The 19,671-nt window shown below is 49.3% G+C and overlaps 1 protein-coding gene across 1 annotated transcript; it reads right to left on the bottom strand.

Annotated features, from left to right (window-relative positions):
• Positions 1-1,395: 1,395 nt before the first annotated feature.
• On the bottom strand, positions 1,396-18,553 carry Dvl3 (dishevelled segment polarity protein 3). The gene is made up of 16 exons (XM_071615150.1): positions 18,153-18,553; positions 12,107-12,176; positions 11,481-11,602; positions 11,251-11,360; positions 10,925-11,060; positions 10,656-10,749; positions 10,379-10,448; positions 9,403-9,542; positions 9,174-9,250; positions 8,999-9,066; positions 8,698-8,847; positions 7,988-8,119; positions 7,627-7,794; positions 4,464-4,679; positions 3,957-4,367; positions 1,396-3,132 (listed from the first exon to the last, which is right to left on the bottom strand). The coding sequence occupies exons 1-16, from the start codon at positions 18,311-18,313 to the stop codon at positions 3,101-3,103; spliced, it is 2,157 nt and encodes a 718-aa protein (XP_071471251.1). The 5' UTR covers positions 18,314-18,553; the 3' UTR covers positions 1,396-3,100.
• Positions 18,554-19,671: the final 1,118 nt, after the last annotated feature.

Raw genomic sequence — 19,671 nt, 5'->3', positions numbered from 1 at the left:
GGGTCCTTTCTGTTTCCAGAGTCCAAGGACTGTCTTCACTTTACACACAAACGCAAAACTCGACAGAAGTGTCAGTGCTGAATTTACTGCTTTTTAATACCACCTGTGATTCTCCCATACTTTTCTCTTACTTGTTCCAGTTATAGAGCCTTTTCCTGGGGATCAAAACTCAAAGAAGGGGAACGGGAGAGAGGAGGCAAATTTTGGAAGAAACTAGCGAAAACTTTAATGTGTCAGTGCCCTCCTCAGCTATGCCTGTGTGTGTACCTTCTAGTGTCAGGCAACTCATATATATATATATATATATATATATATATATATTTATTTATTTATTTTAGTTGGACACAATACATTTATTTTTCTTTATTTTTATGTGGTGCTGAGGATGGAACCCAGGGCCTTGCACATGCAAGGCGAACGCTCTACCGCTGAGCCATAACCTCAGCCCCAGGCAACTGGGGCTTAAAAAAATCGCAGGTAACTTGTACTTAGTTGGACATGGGATTCAAAATTCCCTGATGAACAGAATTAATCTTCACATCTGACCTGAGAGAAGACAGTCAACCATGGAATCTGAAATACATGCCTGGATCTGAAGAAAATCTGTTTGCCTTTCTCTCTCTCCCCTATCTGAATTATAATTCCCACCCCCCCCATGATAGCTTTTCTTCACTTTTAAGGACCCAGCTTCTTTCATGGGCTTTAGTGGTAGTGGGCGGGGGCAGTTCTAAATCAGGGTGGGGGTGTTGGGTGCTTCTGGATGTTATAAGATGGATTTCTGACCACTTTGCTATAAATGTCATAACTCAGTAATACAGCTTGGGAAGCACAGAAGTGGTGAAAAAACACTCCCTTTGGAAATATCCCTGATGGCTGGGGGCTTCTAGGATGTTTTGAATGATGAACTTAATGGCCTTGTCCTGAGCACACACTGGGCACAGTTCCTGCAGCAAATAGGCCATACATGGCTGCAACCCTTTTTGGCATGACCATTCTTCTTTTTTTTTTTTTTTTTTGTCATCTTGGAATTGAGGACCAGAGATAGCTCTTCTGTTTTGGTAGACAGAGACAGCCTACTGCCTTCTCTAGGCAGGCTTGAAACTGTCATGGCAGGAAGGAAGGGCAAAAAGGAAAAAGGGGCAAAACTGATTGTGAACCTTACTGTCCCTAGCAGCCTTCTGCCAGAGGTCAGGATTTAGCGGAATGAAGATCTGGCCTCTCTCAAACTGTGGTTACATCCTGATTCCATTAAGTGACAGAAAGCAGGCATTTCTAATCCTTTAACCAGCAGCATTCAAGGCTTCACTTCTACACTTCTACCTCTGCCAGAATTTTATCTTCCAAACATACTGTAAATACCTGCCAATTTTGAGTAAATAATAATGATCATGATAATAATAATAATGGTTACCATTTATTGAGCACCTACTCTATCATGTGCCAGGCACTGTGCTAGGCACTTTTCGTACAATATCTAATTTAAATCCTCACAACAACCCTGTGAGGTAGGTATTATTATCATCATTTTACATACGAGAGAACTGAGGCTCAGAGAGGTTAAATAACTCTCCTATTACGCAACCAAAAGGAAATAGAGCTGGAATTCAAACCCAGAACAATATGACTCCAAATCCCAGGCTCTGGTAAATTAGAGGTAAAGGGGAACGAAAGGGCCAAATTCAGAAAGATTGTTGGAGTGAAAAAGATGTGATATGCTGACTGGTAAGATACAAGAAAGAATTTAAGCCTGTAAATGTTTCTGACTGGTGTGCCTGTGTAGTTGTGATGGTCACCAGGACAGGAATTCAGAAGGAACACACTTGGTTGGGGACATGACTTGAGTCCATATAGACATGTCCGTGGTGATGTTCAGTGGTTAATAAAAATACAGATCTGAAGATTGAGGGAATTTGGGGTTATATATTTGGGAATCACCAGCATATCAGCAGCAATTGAGGACATCAGGATTGATGACACCATTTTGGGAAAAAATACAGAAGAAAGAGAAGTGGACCAAAGAAGAAACAATGTAAGAATTGACACTGAAGGTATAGTATAGTGGAGGTGTTCTCAACAAAGCAAGACGAGGCAGAGTTAGAGGAGTACAGGAGATGGCCCTGTAGTGGTGGCTAGAAGAAGCCACAGCCTGGTTGGGAGTAAACTCGAAGCTTCCAGAAGGCAAGGAAGATTGAGTCACGTGTCCAACACAGCACTTTGTTCACTAAAACCCCAGAAGTATTTGTTGTATGAAAGAATGTCAAAATGCCCCTACTTTGGTTTGCCCTAAAACCTGGGCTAAGGATTTCATATTACTCTTGACACCCTGTCCCTAAAAATATGGGAGCCTGGGCAAGTCAGGAGAATTTAAAGCAGAGGCTAGAAGAGAAAGTTGTGATTTGTTTAAAGTGGAGAATAAGGTTAAAAAAAAAAAAAAAAAAACTGGAACTCTGTTTGAAAGTCCTGGAAGCCCTCTTGCCCAACTCCCAACTGACCTATGGGTTCCTGTCCTTGTTCTGGAGTGTCACGGTGTGTGCAAACTGGAAGTGGGTATGTATGTGTGTGTGTGTGTGTGTGTGTGTGTGTGTGTTGGGGTATGTGTGAGATGGCCTGTCAGTTACCTGGAGAGTTCTCTATTGAGCCCAGCCTGAGATTCAGCTTATAGGCTTATCCAGGTAGGAAAATGTTGGGGATATGTGGCTTGAGGGCTATGAGGAAGGGGAGAGGAAAGTCAGGGGACCAGCCCCACTATCTAGGAAAGGACTTGGAGAGAGGGTCCAGCCCTCTGGGCAGGGTCCAGCCCTGAGGCTTAAGTGAACTTGCATAGGCACCTGTGTGTATTTGTATATGTGTGTGTGTGTGTGTGTGTGTGTGTGTGAGAGAGACAGAGAGAGGGTGGGTAGGGGAGAGATATAGAGGGGAAGAATATTCTATGGAAAAGAGAACAGAGACCTTGTGCATGGGTAAGGCTGAGGCCCTTCCCAGAAGCCTAGCAATACTGAAGTGTGGGTGTAGGGGCTGGACATCCTTGGGAAGCCCCGAGGGGCTCCTGAAGCAGGGTTCCTGGTCTCCTCGGAGGCTGGGCCTCCCCTTGCTGGGGGGTTCACAGAAAGTCAAACAGCCCGAAATTCTTGGCTGCTCCAGGCCAAGGGAAAATTGGGGGAGGAAAAAAGAAAGAAAAGAAATGTTTCAGCCGGGAGGTGAGATGAGCCTGCCAGTTAGTAGGGTTAGGGTCTGATGGAACCAGCACATGGGTCAGGCATAGGAGCAAGGGATCCAGCAGAGATGCTCTCTGGAAGCCACTAGCTGCTTGGGCACCTGAGGGGGCCTTCTGGCTTCTGATTAGGAATGGGTACAGGCAGGGGTAAACAGCATGAATAGCTACTGAAGGGTGACTATAGCTCAGGTGCAGGACTGAGGCAGCAGGCAGGGGAGAGTTAGGTAGGGCAGATGAAGTAACTTTTTTGGTGTCAGTACTATGGGGCAAAATCAAGAGATTTGCACACATGCTTGAGAGGGTGGACTTAACACCAGGATGGTGTAGCTGAATGAATGAAGGGGGAACAAAGGGAGAAAGGGGTACCCCCCCCCCCCCAAGGACACCACTGGGGTCAGCTCCTAAAGTGTGTGAGGATGGGGCAGAGGGAAGTAAGCACCAGCAAGTGAGGACTCGGGGACATGAAGGATCCTGGGAAGTCCCCCTAAGGTTAGTGAGCAGAGGGAACAAGCTAGGCCAGAGCCGGGTTAGGGAATGCAGAGCTGACTGGTAGATACACCCTGCCCTGGCTGCGCCGAGCGAGTAGTTAGCTAGCGCGCCTGGATTTAGTTGCATTTATTTCCCTTTCAGGTACCAGACGAAGTAAAAAAGACGGACGGACAGTTGGAGAGAGGGACCGGGTGCGGGGTGGGATGGCAGTGGGGGAGAGGTCCTGCTCACATCACATCCACAAAGAACTCACTGGGGTTTCCCATGGCCATGCGGAAGGACTGTCTGCTGGCGGTCAGTTCTGGGGGCACAGAGGCCAGGTCGCGGCCAGGAGGGGCTCCTGGGGGCCCCATGGCTGCAGGCGGCGGGGGCATCATCAGCATTGGGGGGCCGTAGAGAGGGGGCACTCCTGGAGGGCCATAGCTTGGGTGCGTGTGGTGGCTGCGCAGGCTGCTGGCCAGTGAATGGTGGCTGCGGTGGCTATGCTCACTGGCCGCGGGCCCTGAGCGCTCACTGGGTGCCCGCTCTCGTGGCCCCCGCAGGCTGCTGCGTGTCGTGTGGTCCGACTCACTGCCGCTGCCGCCGGACTTGGAATCTCCAGCCTTTGGGTCCTTCTCCTTCCGACGATCGCTGCCACTACGGTTTGAGCCACTGCTCCGACTGCCTGTGGAGGATAAGCAGGGCCGGGGTGGGGAGCACTCAGAGCTGACACCCTGGACTCACCTGTAGCTCCCTCCATGGTTCCCTCCGCCGTAATTACCTTCACTGTGTTGACTGCTGGCGCTGCCCCCACCATAGCTGTAGCCTAGCTCCGGGAAGCCTGGGTGGGGGTTGTAGGGGTGTGGGGGTGGTGGGTACTGGTAAGGGAAAGCCATAGGCCAAGGGGCAGCCCCCGGGTGTGGCAAAGGGGCCAGCGTATCTTGGTCAGAGGCACCGCTGGAACCGTCGTGGTCGTGGAGGGACAGGTTGGCCATGTCTGTGGAGGAAAGGCTGGGTAAGCCGAGTCTATTCCCTGTCCCCTGGACTCCTTGATCAGGAGAGGGGTTCCTGGCCTAGGTCAGGTGGTAGGCAACACTGGTAGTTTCTGGTCAGAATGAGAGTAGGTATGGCACAAGCCAGAGAGCTCACCCTTTCTGCACAACTTCTGGCCACTACCTCTACAGCCCCGGAGACCCTCCTCAGGAAACCCAAGTCATCATTTAAGATTCTGGGTCAATCCCAATATCCAACTCCCAGAACCTGGGAGGACCCTTCAAAATTTGTAGTGCTCTCTCCTTCCTTGTCAGTGGACTGAAAGAAGGGATAAGACTGCTATTCAGCCTTTTTCTCTTTTGTTCACTTAGAGGGTCCTAGGTCAGGGAATGTGAAAGACATTCTGTAGGTACTGCACACCTATGCTTCATTAAGCATACCACACAGCACTCCATCTCCCTCAAAGACTGCCACGACCCATACAGGAGTTCTTCACTTTTCCAGAAAAGGAAAGTCAATCCAGAGAAGTTAAAAGAGCAGCCTGAGGTCAACCTAAACTATAGGCAGAACAGAAACTAAGAGTTGCTTGCTTTCTCTTTACCTCTCCAGATGAAGTCATTAGTTAGAAACAGGGGACAGTTTGGGGAAATGGTAGTGAAATTTTACCCTGTCCATATATATATGAAGCCCAGAACATGGGGCCTTTTAGAGGCCCCTTATAGAAGACCCTTGCCTTTATCACATTTTCCTGGTACTGCTGGGGTGTGGCTGGACATAAGGTGGGAAGGGCCAGACAGAACAACATGGGTACCTCTGGCCTGGCACCAACTCATTCTATCATCACTTATTTCATGACTCTGGCTTCCTGGGAGAAACTGTGTGTTCCTTAAGAGCAAGGCTGCCTGTGTCAATGCTAGAACTACCTTAAAGTGAGCATAATGGGATACCCCTTGTTCACACACCACCTCTACAAGTTCTACAGCTCTGAGAGAACTGTAATTGCCCTCTAGGGCAATTACATTTGTATGTGGCTCATACAAATGAGCTCTTCCTCCAAGCCCTCAGGTGAGTCAGCCCAGCCCTGCAAGGAAAAATCAGGAAGAGGGGCTCTGAGGTGGCCTGTAGAACCTGCCAGCCAAGCTATCAATCCGTCAAATGGACAGCAGCAGTATGAGGCAGGGTAGAGGGAAGCAGTAATCTTTCTTTGCTCACTTCCAAAGAGCTGGTGATGACTTTATCCTGCATGCTATTATCCTGGGAAGTAACTGTGTGCTCTTGGGGAGAAACTGAGGCCCCCACACTGCTACACTCTCAGCTTTGGCCAAATGAGAAGGAAAAGGCTCTTCTATCAGCATCACCCTGAGTTGGGCCTTGGGTGGCCTCGGGCCCTGGGTGGAAGATCCGGGTAGGCCTAGGGAAGAAACAATGTTTTGAGCAAAGGCCATAGCTGCCTTGGAAGCTTTAGGTGTCCCTGGAGGTTGAAGGTCAGGGATTAGTTCTGCTAATGATGAAAATAATAACCACATTTCAATGAATCTAAGAAGCTATTGATTACAAGATGTACTCCAATTTCAGATATTGAAATATGAAAAAAGAGTGCATTTTGGAATCAATTAAATATATAAACACGGATCCCCTTTTATAGAATATTTACCATGAGCCATACACTACACTAAGAGCATACATCTTATTCTCAAAAAAAAAAAAAAAAAAAAAAAAAAATTCCTATGAGATCTCCATCTTATAGAATCTTACAGATACACTAAGAGGCTAGATCACTTACTCTTACCTCACACAGTAAGGATGAAGCTAGGATTTGAACATAGAACTGCCAAATTCCAAAATCTTATGCATCTATCACTACTCCCTGGGGCCATACTTGAATTGCTAAGGGCTAGGGATCCTACTCTCCTCCCACAGACTGTGTTCTGAAGGATCAGTCATTCTAACATTCTAGTGACTAGAACCTAACCTGAAGCATTTTTTTTTAAGCTGTAGATGGACACAGTATTTTTATTTATTTTTATGTGGTGCTGAGGATCAAACCCAGTGCCTCACACATACTAGTCAAGTGTTCTACCACTGAGCTACAACTACAGCCCTAACTTGAAGCATTTTAAGAGTTAGCTTTAGATACCTATTGGCACTATTGGGCAGAGGTGGCTGCTGGGGGTGGACCTCAGCTCCCAGCCCTGAGCAGTGCTATCCTGTTCTAAGAACTCCTTACCCTAAGGATTATCCACAGGCTAAAGAGAAAGGAGGTTCCTTGTAGACCTCTACTACTTAAGAACTTTCACTGTTTTTGTGCCCTCTCAGGATCAAGTCAAAACTCCTTGGTATGGCTTACAGAATCCTCTGCCATCTGGTCTCGACAGCTTCTCCAGCTTCATCCTATAGCACAGCCTGCCTTCAGGGGTCTGAGGCAGATCCTACCCTAGTCAGTTCCAGATCCTCCTTGGTTCAGAGACCAAGGGCAGGTACTCTGTTTAGCATCACTGAGAAAATGTTTCTGAAGTACCACACACCTAGGGCAGCCCAGGTAGTGAGAAGAAACTGGATCTGAGGCTTAACACCTATGCTACTAGTTGTGAGACCTGGGGCAGACTATTTCACACTGAGAAATCTGTTTCCTCATCTGAGAACATGGATAGTAATCCTCCTTGCTTCTGGGGGAATTATGAGGATCCAGCAAGAGAGTGAGATAATACTTTTAGAAACTACCAACACTGTCAGGCACAGAACAGGCACTTAGAGCATGCCAGGCCCAAGAAGAGATGTGGGGCAGGTGAAGAGATTAGATAGGACTGTTTCCACCACAGAATTCTCAGGCCTTGAATCAGGCCCCATCTCTGCTGAGCCCCATCTATGTTCCCTGGAGTCTGCTGCCATATCCCTGGGCACTCCCCATTCCCAACCAGGAGGCAGGGCAAGAAGGTCAGTGAAACACGTACTGCCGCAGAGGTCTCCGAAGATGTAGTAGCACTGCTCAGAGAAGGTGATCTTGTTGACAGTGTGGCGGATGAAGCCAGCTTTCAGCAGGTTGCTGGCATACTTTCGGGCCTCCCTCCGGTCAGTGAAGCCTTCGACATTGTGGTATAGCCAGTCTACCACATCTGAGCCTGAGGATAAGGCTGCCAGTTGATTGGGAGGCCCATCTGATTTGGGTTCAGCTGGCCTCATAGAAGCTATGAGGCTGGGGCTGGTTCCAGCTCAAAGGAGTGGCCCAAAGGAGTTACTGAGTCCCCCACCCCTGGCCTGCCCTGTCTGTTCATTCCCTACCCAATCCTTCATCCCTCCATGGGGCTTTCTCACCGATAAAAGCATTAGGAATGGTAATCTTGAGCCACATGCGATCTCGGACCTCCAACCCTGATTCAGGGGAGGCCATGGCTTTTACGATGGCGGCCATGTCACTGTGGATGGACAGATGGAAGTCGTCTAGGCCTGGAGATGGGAGGCAGAATGGTGAGGCAGAAAGCGGCTTTGGAGTTAGGTAAATAAGAATTTGCATTCCGGCTATACCAAACAATAATTACAGATCAATGCTGGACAAATTACTGATTTCTTGGACACTCAGTTTTCTCTTCCATAAAAATGGGGATTTTAATATCTATTTACAAGGATATTTGAGTTCAGTTACATAAATGAAGGTACTTAGCACAATGCCTACATGTATAATAATAAAAATGGCACCCATTTAGTAAGCCATAATGCTTACTTTATGCCACATACCAATGGTGCTTCACTTATAGCTTCTTATTGAGCCCATAGGAACCTGGTAAAGTATATATTAATAGTCCCATTTTACAAGAGGAAACTGAGGCTCCCTGGGTTCAATGCAGGTTCAGAAGCAAATAATATTTAGTGAAGATCCATAAAGTGCCCACTGGGAGAAATCACAGTGTGAGGTAACTGGAATGAGTGGCATCCCCTCTCTGGTTCTTGCGGGTGCTTACGTTGCCCCTCATCAGTCCTCCCACTTGGCTCTGTCTGCTGCCCAGAGAACAGGGTTAGACACTCACGCTCTGTGTCAGGGATGGAGCTGGTGATGGAGGAGCTGGTGGAGGTGATTGTGCTCAGGGAGGGGCTCATGCCATAGGCAGGGAAGGTGCCCGTCATGGCTGCAGTGTGAGAGACCCAGGCCGCAGGGTCAATGGGCCGGATGGGCTCACCTGCAGGGAGGATGAGGAGTCACAGGCTGCTCACCCTGACCACTTCTGGGCCCAACAGGCAGGTGTGGGGGTTCAGGGAAACACAGCAGAAATGAGGGAAAGGGCTCACAGATATCAGCTTTAAGAATGAGTTCCCCCTACATCTACTCACTCCTGGGTAATGTGAAGCAACCACGTGGACTTGGGTCCCAGCACTTGGCTACAGTCAGGGTAATGGGCCTGAAAACAAAGATTGAGGGTAGAATGTGTGGAGGCCAGACAAAGCCTCTTGCATGATAACCAGAAATGTCTACCCCATCCTCCCCAGTGCTCTATTCCATTCATACCCTGGTTTGTGCACAATTTCCCGTAGTACCCGAACTGCATCGTCATTACTCATGTTCTCAAAGTTGATCTCATTTACCTAAGAAAGAGGACCAGGAGTTGGGTAATAGACTATGCAGGGGAGAGAGGCAGGGGAGCTGAGTTTGTGGGTCAGGAAGTCTTCCTCCAGAGGGCAGGGACTCCTCCCAACCTTCTATCCACACCACCACCACCCAGGGTGGGCAATGATACCTGTAACAGCATATCTCCTGGTTCGATGCGTCCATCAGCAGCCACAGCCCCACCTTTCATGATAGAGCCAATGTAGATGCCTCCGTCACCACGCTCATTGCTTTGGCCCACAATGGAGATGCCCAAGAAGTTATACTTCTCTACAGGAAGTAATTTAACAGCTTGATAAGGGCAAGAGTCCTATCCAAATTACCAACACCTTATTAGAACAGGGTGGAAAGGGACAAAAACTGACATGTACTAAGCCCAAATCAGGCACTGTATATATAGTGCACTTACCCATGATTTCATTCAATCTTTGCTGGCTGTGGTGCAGAGACTCTTTGTCTCACTTTACAGATCACGCAAGTGAAGTTTAGTGAATTTAAGTGACTTTTCTAAGCCAATAATTGGCAGAATTCAAACTCAGATTTCTAAGTTCTCAAATTGGGTTCTTTTCACTACATCCAGCTATCTCCTTTATACAGTCTATTGGAACCAGGTGTGGTGGTACACAGCTGTAATCCCTAGCTACTTGGAAGGCTGAGGCAGGAGAATCTCAAGTTCAAGACCAGCCTCAGCAATTCAGTGAGACCTGGGGATATAGCTCAGTGGTAGAGCACTTGCCTGGCATACATCAGGGTTCATTTCCCAAGACCACAACCAAAAGCAGGGGGAAAAACCAAAGAATACCTAGGGCAGAAACTAGAGAGCAAGGATGCAATGACTAAAGATGGCAAGGGGCAGGAAACCCAGAAACCACTTGCTCCAAGAAGGCTTCCCTGGTGCCATTTCTACTTCCACAGCTCTCTGTGCTTATATCTGTCATAGCTCTGACCATGAAGTACTGAAGTGATCTGTGTAAGTTTCAGCTAATGTTTATTCAAGAGAACTCTTTGAGGGTAAAGTTCAAATCTTGTGTCTCCCAGAACCCCTCATACCTGCCCAGTGTCTGGCATACAGTAGGTGCTCAAGAGTATTGTTTCCCCAGACTCACCCATGTTGAGAGTAACTGTGATGATGTTGAGAGACATGGTAGAGTCTGTGATGCTGCTGAAGGATGAGGACTGGAAGAGACAGAGGCCCTGAGCTGCAGGTGGGGGTGGCAGGAACTCATTGTTCCTACCTGGTTCCTCCTCAGCACTACTCCCCTCACCCTCTATGGTTCTAGATGCTGAACCAAAGGGAAGGGTTCTGAGGAAGAACAAGCTGAGCCTGCCTGGAAAGGGCTCACAATCTGCCCCCACCCATCCTGAGCATCCCAGGCCCCATACCCGCTCAATCCGTGAGACCTTCTGCTTCCGCCGCCGCCGCTTGTGTCTTCTCATCAGGCGTGAGGCACTGCTCTGTTCTGTGGAGCTGCTGAACCTGTGGGGCCCACAGTCGTTCCCCACCAGGCTGGCCCAGCCCTGCTCTACAAGAGGCACTGCAGGGCCCAGGTGCCCAACACAAAGCCCACATCCCTCCCAGGAGCCAGTATCCTCAGGGTTTAGGGCTCCTTGGGGTCACCTGCCCCACAGTACCCATGAAACTAAAGCCCCACCTGCTGGTAGAATCCTCCTCATCTGAATCAAAGAAGCTGGTGGTCTCCAGCTCACTGCTCATAAGGGTGGACGAGCTATCATAACCACCAGGCTCTCGCCGCCGCTCCCCCTTTGCAGTTCCATTTAGCCGGGTTGCTGCAGGAGATGGAGGCAGCTGCGTTCACACTATGCTTAGTTCAGGGGAAAAGAGGGGAGAGGCGCAGGCCAGAGGCTACTCTGGGGCCAGGCATAGCCAGAGCTCAGGAAACAGGGCAGAGAGGTGGGACTGGAAAGATGTGGAAAAGGAGTAGGGGTGGGGAAGGCAATCCTATTTGGGAAGACACACCATGCTCTGGGCCATCCCTCCGACGTGGCCGCTCCCGCTGGGCAGATACCAAGGAGTCTGTCTCTGTGTCATTGTCCAGGTTCTCCTGGCTGCCCCCACCAGCATGAGGGCTGCAGGGAAGAGAGGACTTGGTAGAGGAGGGGGCAGGCTGGGGGTTCCCTCCCCCAGCCCTGGGCTGAGCTGATGCAGTCCTCTCCCATGGGCCCTCCCCACTCTCGGCTCGTACTCACTGGAAGGATGGGGGTCGGGAGTCCCCGATTCCTCCCGTGCGCTCCATAGGTGGTGGCAGCTCTGATGGGTTATCAGCACAGAAGGGGGCTGGCTCTGGGTGTGAGCCCTCAGCTGACACCAGCTGATGGGGAGACATTGAGTGAGATCTATGTGACAGGGGGCACCAGGGAGATGGGGATGGGGAGTTGGCTTCTGGCAGGGCATGAAGGCCTGGGAGAATGAAGCAGGGAGAAGAGACAGGACTGTGCAAGGGCAGCTGAGGTGAGGAGTGGCCCCAGAACCAAGTTGAGGGGGCTCTTGGAGGCATGGGTTGCTCAAGTGGAGTGAGGGATGGAGAAAAGGGTCGGTGGTCCCAGGCAGTGGTCGCCAGGTAACAGCAGGTATCTTACTGGCATAGGAGATATTTTTATCTCCACATGTGTTTCTGTCTCTTCCCTTCATCCCTTCCCACCACTCCCACTTTTCATTAAAGTTGATAAAGCTGGGGTGAGAAATAGTTCAGTTAGAAAACTAAAGGAAAATTCAGATACTGAAGCATAAAACTCCCAGCTACGATCTCAGTGATGCCTTCCCTCCCTCAACCCAGCACAGGCATGCAGGCGGATAGAAACTGAGGCCTCCTTACCCAGGACACCACCCGGCCATTGAAGCAGGGTAGCTTAGCATTGTCATCTGAGATCTCCTCCTTCACAACTCTGCAGGGAAAGAGGGATGTCAGAGAGAACTTTCTGGCATGTACATGGAAGGTCCTCGCAATCCCAGTTGTACTCCATCCTAAACCGTGATTTAAGCTACCAGCACAAGACTGTTCAAATGGGAATAAGGGAGGTGACCCAGGGACATCTCTTTAGCACCACCAGGAAGACACCAGCTCTGCTGGGCCAGCTATCTTTCTGGGGCATCCTCTAAGTCATTAGAGGTCATACCATTTCCTATAACCCCCAAAGTGCTTTACCCAACCCCAATATGGCTTCCCTGGGCTAGACTTTCTCTTTTCCTCAGAGTCCCAAATTGGGAAAAAGGACACAATTATTGTGCTGGTGTTGTGGCTCAGTGGTAGAGCGCTCGCCTAGTATGTGTGAGGCCCTGGGTTCACTCCTCAGCACCACATAAAAATAAATAAATATAGGTATTGTGTCCATCTTCAACTAAAAAATATTTTTTAAAAAATGACAAAATTGGGGGCTGGGGATATGGCTCAGTTGGTAGAGTGCTTGCCTTGCATGCACAAGGCCCTGGGTTCAATCCCCAGCACCACAGGTGGTAGTGCGCACAGTGGTAGTGCGCTTGCTAAATATGTGTGATGCCAAATATGCATGAGGCACTGGCTTGGATCCCCATCAACACATTAAAAAATATACATAAATAAAGTAAAGGTATTGTGACCACTACAACCAAATAAAAAATATTAAATTAAATTAAACAAACAAACAAACAAAAAAAGATACAATTATTACTGATCTTCCCTTTACAACTTGGAATCCTGACATTGTTCTAGGAGGTATGGACAAGGAGATTAGGAAATTAAGAAATAAGGGGAGAAGGTGTTTACTAAACATCTTCTATATACCATCAAGATAACTAATAGTAACAACTGCTCTCATTTATTAAGCAAGCATAATAGGCTGAGCATTTTGCTAGGTGCTTTACTTATATCATTTCATCTAATACTGCGATGCTATGAGGTTGGGGCAGATGGGAAACCAGGTTCAATATGTTCAGTAATTCACCTAAACTTACTCTACTAGTACACTAAGAGCTCACATTTGAACCCTGGTCAGTCTGACTCTAAAGTCTCTATTCTTACCTATTATACCAGCTTCTATCTCTATATTTAGAACATACAATCTTCACATCAGTCTCCTATGTAGACAATATGATCCATATTTCATGAATAAGGAAACTGACAGACATTCAGTATCTTATCCAGGGTCATGAAGCTCATGGATGTTAGAGCTAGAATTCAATCACAGGCTCATTTGATACTAAACCTACACTCTTCCCACTGTACTCTTTCCTGTGCAATGATACATTTATACATTCTTTCCTGTGCAATGATAAAGGTAGCATGGGTTTATGAGGAGGTAGGTGGTGAGGGGATACTGATATGGGGCATGCAGGGTATGGGATGTGGTCATGGCTTGTAGTTTGGTTTGAGGAACGTGGTGAGGTAAGAAGTCAAACACTGGCTAGGTTTGGGGCAGGGAAGAGAATGGAAAAGTTTGAGGACTGTCAAGACTATCAAACACATGGTACATTTGAGCAGAGAGGGATGACAGCGAGGGAGGAGGCTGGGAAGACCACTCCTCCCTCATTCTTAGAGCAGCTTCTGCCTAGAGTCAGGAACGTGCTTGGCTCCTTACGATGCTCACATTCTTGGACTCAAAGCCAAATTCCCAGGCCAAGCCTGCCCTCTTCCCTCCCATCCAGCTCTGGCTCCCCACCATTTCCAACCCCACAGCGACCCTAAAAGAACAGCCCAAATCATCTTGCTCGGGTTCGTGATGGCAGAGAGCCTAGAGACAAAATAGGCTGGAAAGAAGTGACAGAGAGGTAACCAATCTGGCCAGAGGATACCCCAAGCAGACTCAAATGAGAGCCAAAGCTGAAAGGAAAAGGGGGTGCATGTGCATGGACTGTATGTCCTACTTTGGAGAGGGTCTCCCTGTGTGGGAAACTGCTGCTGAGTCTCCCCGACCTCCCCTAGCAGGCCCCACCACTCTGCTCCACACTACAGATGTTTCCTCTCTTTCTGGGGGTCACCGACAGGTCGCCAAGGCTCTGCTGACTCACAATGATCAGCTGATCCTCAGCAGCCTTGAGGGACCTCAGACAGCCTGTACTCTTCTACCATAGAGCTGAATGGCTCAGGGTTCCATAGCACTCATGTACCCGCGCCCCACAGTCTCATTCTTTAATACCTGTCTCCCATCCCCCCATGGAGTCAGATAAATATACATTCAAATTCCCTCCCATTATTAGCCCTCCCATCCTAACTTTTCCAAGGCTTTGACTTGTCCTAGTAAGTGGGATTCTTAAATGCATGGTCAGGCATATAATAAAACAGTTACGAACTCTACCAACTTTTGGTGAGATTCACACTCTCTTTCTAACTAGGTGTAAGTTTCTAAAAGCAGGGACCAAACAAATCTTCTCATCATTCATCGTTCATCCAAATAAAAAGCTTTTGCTGAGCCAGATGCAGTGGTGCATGCCTGTAACCCCAGCTACTCAGAAGGCTGAGGCAGGAGAATCACAAGTGCAGGCCCATGATTGGCAACTTAGCAAGTCCCTGTCTCAAAATAAAAAAAATTAAAAAGGGGTGGGAATGTTGTTCAGTGGTACAGCACCCCTGGGTTCCATCCTAGTATCACACGCACACTCAAGCTTTATCAAGAGCCCATGGGCTTTAGGTCCCGTGATACTACAGGACTGTATGAAGCACCAGGCCTGGAGCCTGCCTTAGACTCTGAGAGGTTACAATCCAGTGGGTAGATTTGGTAAGCATATTGCAAGAGGGGAGAAGTTAGAGCCTCAAAGCAACAGGTGTGTCTACTGGATAGACATCTGCTGAGTTTTACTTAGGTGTCAGAAACGGGCTAGGAACTGGGTGGAGATGTAAGGATGAGGGATTTGAACCTAGAGAAGACAGGGGAAGAGTGTCCCAGGCAGAAGGTCCTGAGACAGAGCAGTCGTGATATGGAGAGGAAGCAACACAGTTTCCTAACTTACTATGGTACCCCCTCCCACAGCTCAAGGTCAGATTAGCAGCAGGGACCCCATTCTTTATCTACCATCTCCTTAGTGCTAAAAATGTTTATCCTTCTTCCATTACTCCACATAAGAGGGCTGGGCCTACCCTGGGTTTGACAAACACTTGTGGCGGTCAGATGGGTCTTGGAGTGGTCCTCAGATCTCACATCCTAACCTCAGAGGGTAAGCCTGGAGTGGAGAGACTGTTGGTAGGACAGCAGTCTTTCTCTTCTAATGCTCTTTCCCTCCTGTCAACAGAGGTCCCTAGTGTGGGCTCAATAAGTGGTAGCCCTATCCACCTCCCCAGTTTGCCAAATCCACCATCTCCCAGAAAAGGAGCATCTGTAAAATGGTGATAACAATCATACCTACAAAAAAAAAAAAAAACAAACACCCTGTTTGACTAAGGTTTTAGACTTTGGAGCCAGATTACTGATGTCAGCCAAGCTCTGTCACTTACTAGCTGTGTGACCTTGGGCAAGTTACTTAAGCATTCTGTGCTCTAATTTCCTCACTTGTACCACCTATTTCATAGGGGTTTGTACCACTATTTCATAGGGCTATCATGAAGATTCTGTGAGTAAAGATTTGCAAAGCATTTAGATCAGTGTCTGGCACAGTGTAAGCACCATTTAAAAAAGTTTGTAAAATAAACACACTGTATATACACTCCTTGGCTAGTTTTCTGTGACCAGATAGCCCTACCAGGTCTCCTACTCATTTACCCTTCTGGGGCTAAAATTGTTTAATCCATCAATGTCCTATTTTTCTACCACTGAGCTACATGTCCAGTTCATTTTCTTTTTTATTTTGAGATAGGGTCTTGTTAACTCAGGCTGGCCTCAAACTTGCAATCCTCCTGCCTCAGCCTCCCCAGTTGCTGGGATTAGAGGCATGCACCACAATGCCCAGTTTCTCCACTTTATTTTTAGCATTATTCTCAATCCTGTTAAAACAGTCAACTCTAATATCCTTTAAGGTTAAAACAGTCAACTCTAATATCCTTCAAGTACCATTGATGTATGCAAGATAACTTCAGGGGGTACATGATAAATATTGCTTAGATCAATGTTTACTTATAACAAAATTTAGAAAGAAATATAAACAGAAAATGAGATCTGTGGTTGATTTTGTATTATTAGTGGGTCAAGCTTAGAAAAAAAAAGAGAGGGTTAACAGTAAATTTGAAGAACAATATTAAATAAACCGTAAGAGGATGTAATGAGTGCCCTCTAATAACTGCAGCTAGGTCTGGCTTAACAGAAGCCATGGGAGAGTGGGAGGCAGCACAGAATGGTCTGCTTAGAAGGCAGGGACAAGATGGGGGATGTTGATACAGACCTATTTCAATTTTCTTCAAGGCATTTGGTCCCAACATAGAGGGCTCTGAATGACTTTCTCCCATCCTATACCCCAAGGCAGCATCAGTCCTTTCGGACCCTATTTTTTCCTGCCTGCCAAGCTGAAGTACCCACCTCCTGATCTCCAAAGCTTCCCGACTGATTCTCTTTACAGTCTTCCAATCAGGCATGTCTGCCTCAGACTGAAACCAGACAATCATCACCACACTAGGAGCCCCCACTCCAGGATAGGAAGAACAACAGAACCAAGAATAGAAAGAAACTACCTAGTATACTCCCCACTGTACAAAGCACTTTCACACACACGATTTCATGGGTTCATCCAATTCTGAGTTCCAGGAGAGAAGGGGACAACAAACATGCCAGGCAGCAGACAGAAGGAGCTTTACTCCCTGATGCCAGGAGGGCTTGGGTCTGGGGAGAAGAGCCAGGCTGAAGAACACTGGGGAGAAGAATATCTCCCCTGACTCAGCTCTGAGGCCTCAGCTGCAAAGAGCAATGCGGGCCTCAGGCTAGGGCTGGAGAGGCAGCCTTCAGGCCTGGAGGACCAAGGAGGCCTTCCCAGTGGCCTCCAGGCCCAGCGCCCAGTTAGTGCAGGGCAGGCTAGTGTGGGGGCCTCCCCCTCCCCCAGTCCCCTGGGAGTTGGAGGGGGGGGGATCAGCCAGGCTCCCCCGCCCAGGCCAGCTGCTACAGAACCTTCCGGCTGCAACATTCCAACCCCTCTTAAAGGGGCAGTGGCTGCTTCCAAACTCTGCCTGTCCAAAGCCCTGTAGCTGGGCAGAGGGGAAGACCCCCACCAGCGAGGGGTACATGGAGAGTGCCAAGAGGCTCTTCCTGGCGTTCCCACCCAGGCTCTAAGGCCCTTTCCAATGTCTCTCCCTGAGCCACCATCTGGAGGAAAAATTGGGAAGGAAGATCACCACCTGGATTAGTGAGGTCTCTTTCTCGGGGCAGGCACTCTGCTCAGCCCACATCATCCCCATCAGCCCACATCATCCCCATCAGCCCACATGGGCGGTAAATAAACATAAGGTCTGCAGGCCCTAGCTTCCAGCCTGGCGGAGCACCATCAACTCCCCTTTTCCCCAGTTCCCACAGCATAGCCCTTGGATGCGGGATACTCCAAATATGGCTCTGGGTTGTGGAGCTGAAAAGATAGGGAAGGCAAGCCGGGGCCAAATACCCCCAAAACTATGTTAAAAAGGAGGCTCCCTGGAAGGAGGAGGGTTGAAGACTCTGGAACTGGGTGGAGGGGGGGTGTGTCTGTCTATGTGGGCCACTGGCCTCTAGGGAGGTGAGGGGGCTTGACTGGCAGGAACTAAATTGCTTTGGGGGCCTCGGACGACGCTCCCCACACCCGAGAGGAGAATTAAGAGTCTCTAAAGGACTGGAACTCCAACCCCCCAAAAGCAGAGAGGAGCTCCAATGGATCGAGTCGCCTCTTTGCAGCGAGTGGGGATAGAAGTCAACATAGCCAGGGAAGTCCAAACTGGCCGCGTCGGCCCCTGGAAGCCGAGCGCGGGGGCTCCCCGGAGGCCAGGCCGGGGCCGTCCTCACCCGAAATCATCGTCCATAGACTTGAAGAAGAACTTGTAGCTGGGTCGCTGCAGAACGCCCTTAAAGTCCGCCAAGGTGACGCGCTCGGCGGGCAGGGGCAGCTTCACCAGGTACGGCGTCTCCTGCCCGTCCAGGTGGTAGATGATCTTGGTCTCGCCCATGGCTCCGGCCTCGGGCCGGGTGGCCCGCGCGCGGCCTGCTAGGGCGGCCGGGCCGGGCCTCTCGGGCGGCGGCGGCGCTCGGCGCGGCCCAGCGGCTCAGCCCCGCTCGGCGGCCGGCCGCGGCGCCAGCTCCCTTGTTCTCCGGCCTCTCCCGGGTCCCAGCGCCGCCTGCCGCCGCTGCTTCCGCTCTCCACTCTCCCGGCTCGGCTGGCCACAGCGATTCTTCCGGTGGCCGTGGCCCTCCCGGCTCTGGGCTGCGGCCGGGCCCGCTCCCCTCCCCCGGCCCGGGCCCCGCCCCGGCGCGGCCCCGCCTCTGGCCGCCGCGGAGCCGCGCTGGCCTCGCTGCTGATGGCCGGGCCTGGGCCGGGCCTGCGGACTCCCCGCCCACCCTTCGGGCGGCGGCGCTTGCCTCTGGCGCTCGGGTCCCAGGCCCTCACAGATGGAAGGGGAGGTCTTTGCTGGATGACTCTGTTCCCGGACCTTTCAAGGTCCTTATTCTAGACCCAAAGGGGATTGGTGGCTTTCCTGTATCCCTGGAGGATTGGAATGCAGGAGTCGCTTTGGTCCCCAGAGACGGTCTGGGGGAGGAGGGTGAATCTGAAGATCAGACTGTGGATATCTGGAGGAGAGTGGCCTCAACAAGCCCTTTAGGATCTGCTAGAAGCACAGCTGCTGTCATTGAGGTTTACTTAACTGAGCTCCCTGAGGACAGGACAGGATCAAGTTCTGGTTTATCCTTCTAACCTCAATGCCTAGATGCAAGGTCGGTTCCCAACAGATGCCCTCATCCCTTGGTTTTTTAATTCATTAAATAAATATCGAGTGCCCATTACACTGCAAGGTATGCTGCACGTGAAGGCAGTAGCAAGACAGACAAGTCTGCCCTTAGGACCTTCACGCCACTGGAAGCTCACAGGCTTATTAACTTATTTAACTTCTTACAAATGCTAAGAAAAAGATAAAACGAAGTGATGGGATAGTGACAGGAGAAAGAGGATTCTGGGTGACCAGAGAAGACCTCTTCCATCTGAGTTAATAATGAGAGAGCAGCTATGAGATCTGGGGGAAGAATATTTCAGAGAGCACAGTTAAGTGTAAAGGCTCAAAAAAGGAATAAGATTGCCACGTGTGAAGAACAAGGCAGCCATTGTGACTGGAAGGACAGTTGTACCAGGCTAGAACGGTAGATATGAATCTGATCACATAGGGAATTTTACAGTAACTGGTGTGGGGTCTGCTCACTCCATTCTGTACATAGTGGCCAAATTAGCTTAAAGTATCTTTCCAATAACTTTTCTGCTCAGAAACCTCTTTAACTTTCCTCAGATGCATTTCAAATGTCCTCAGCATGATATTTA

Source organism: Marmota flaviventris, chromosome 8, assembly GCF_047511675.1.
Source record: "Marmota flaviventris isolate mMarFla1 chromosome 8, mMarFla1.hap1, whole genome shotgun sequence".
NCBI lineage: Eukaryota > Metazoa > Chordata > Mammalia > Rodentia > Sciuridae > Marmota > Marmota flaviventris.
Note: the sequence above shows the minus strand (reverse complement) of the source record. Positions and strands in the feature narration are given on the sequence as shown.